Raw genomic sequence first — 2,070 nt, 5'->3', positions numbered from 1 at the left:
ACTATCATAATTTCACTGTAAATAACCAATGAAAACACAAATCAGCCAACCTGTAACATTAATTGTTAGCTAGTTTACAATTATGGAGACAGTGAAACACTTGACCAGTAATTTTATTTCCTGCAGGTTCTCCAAAATTTACTCGAGTTTTCTCTCGCATTTCAAAGTGTACGTTAGATAACTAGACTCAGTGAAGCTGGTATGTCCACAACACATTATAGAACACCTTGTTTGAAATCATGTTGAAATTAAAACCAATAAGGCACTGAACAGAGAACACATCAAAACTCTTTAAGAACATAACTCGAGACTACAGAATGTTTTTCCCCTCAGTTTTATTATATGAAAATGTACAGAGAGATTTTAACGGTAGGACTTCTGGTAGCGGGCGCGAGCTCCAGGACCACCAAACTTCTTGGACTCGCAGCGGCGGGGATCAGCGACCAGCAGGGTCCTATCGTACTGAATCAAGATATCCTTGATCTCTTTCTTGGAGGCCTCATCCACATCTATGAAAAGAGAAAAACGGAGAAATAGGAAAATTATTGAAGATACTTACGTGTATGTCTTTACCATGATGACCACAATGATCCACACTTACATTTCTGATAATAGGCAACCAGGGCTTTTGAGATGGCCTGACGAATGGCTGCAAGAAGAATAAAACATGTTAATGTCAGAACAGAAGTATTTATACAATGTGGTCTTGAGGAAGAATCCAACCATGTATTGTTTACTGATTATGTACAACGAATTTTATGATAGGAAACAACCAAAAGCAAAAGGCTTACACATCTACACGTTACTAACCGTAAATCTGTGCGACATGTCCACCACCCTTCACACGAACTCTGATGTCAACGCCAGCAAAGCGTTCCTTGCCCAACAGCAGAAGAGGCTCCAGCAGCTAAAGGAAACAAAACCATGTTCAGTTAGTAGACGTATAAACAAAACCTCCTCACATGCAGCTAAAGGTCTCCATCCTGAAGAATGGAGTAAGTCGGGTACACTTAAAGTCAACATGCAATGGAAACTGTGATTGTCACTGTTGTGACTTAAATCCGAGTAGGAGACGAGAGAAAGAAAAATAAATAAATTTGCAGGGTGCGACTTGATTTAGTCCAATGGTAACTGATTAGATCTGGTGCACGTCACCACTGTCATATGACTTTCTTCTGCACAACACATTAGTACAATTTTACGTCATTCTCTAACTCCAAAAAGGACACAAAACCACCATAAAATATTACAGCGGTTGATGCAACCTATGCGCTGTAGACATCTGACAAACAGGACAAATTTAAGTTACTCACTGATAACTTTCCCCTCCGGTGGGCTGTTAACCTTTGCCATCAGGTTAAATCATAGAGTTGAACTTGAGAACAAAACTGGATTGATTCATAAATTAATTTAGACCACTTTTGCTAACTGAATCAATGCATTAAAGAGTGGCAAATTACTATTCCTTTAATAAACAAGTTCTGTGGAGGATGTTATGCTTTTCAGAGAACATAAGCTTAAACTGTGGTGTGTTTCTAACAAAAAGCTACCATATTTGTGCCAAACTGGAGACTGACAGCACCAATCCTCATTCATTATTATTATACTGAAAGAGGCAATATGAATATTCTTTAAAAACCCACCTTTGCTTTCCACAGAATAACTATGTTAAAGGGATAGTTCACCCAAAAATGAAAATGTGATGTTTATCTGCTTACCCCCAGGGCATCCAAGATGTAGGTGACTTTGTTTCTTCAGTAGAACACATATGATGATTTTTAACTCCAGCCGTTGCAGTCTATCAGTCATATAATGCATGGCAATGGTAACAAAATCTATGAGAGTAAAAAAAACATGCACAGACAAATCCAAATTAAACCCTGCGGCTCGTGACGACACATTGATGTCCTAATACACGAAACGATCGGTTTGTGCCAGAAACCGAACAGTATTTATATCATATTTGACCTCTAATACACCACTATGTCCAACTGCTTTGAGCGCGTGCACGGCAGCGTGAGGTGTACGCGCTCTGGCGTAGTTTACGCAAGCGCCGGAAGTGATCTCTCG

The 2,070-nt window shown here is 39.4% G+C and overlaps 1 protein-coding gene across 1 annotated transcript in view; it reads right to left on the bottom strand.

The window, feature by feature from the left end:
• Positions 1-317: 317 nt before the first annotated feature.
• The window catches only part of rps16 (ribosomal protein S16), a 4,077-nt gene continuing 2,324 nt past the window's right edge, over positions 318-2,070 (bottom strand). Inside the window, exons 4-6 of the mRNA XM_016475798.1 lie at positions 811-907; positions 602-649; positions 318-509 (exon numbers count right to left, since the gene is read on the bottom strand). Coding sequence (XP_016331284.1) covers positions 364-509; positions 602-649; positions 811-907 — 291 coding nt within the window. The 3' untranslated portion in view covers positions 318-363. The remainder of the gene's footprint in view (positions 510-601; positions 650-810; positions 908-2,070) is intronic.

The sequence above is a fragment of the Sinocyclocheilus anshuiensis genome, unplaced genomic scaffold (assembly GCF_001515605.1).
Source record: "Sinocyclocheilus anshuiensis isolate Anshui unplaced genomic scaffold, SAMN03320099.WGS_v1.1 scaffold200, whole genome shotgun sequence".
NCBI lineage: Eukaryota > Metazoa > Chordata > Actinopteri > Cypriniformes > Cyprinidae > Sinocyclocheilus > Sinocyclocheilus anshuiensis.
Note: the sequence above shows the minus strand (reverse complement) of the source record. Positions and strands in the feature narration are given on the sequence as shown.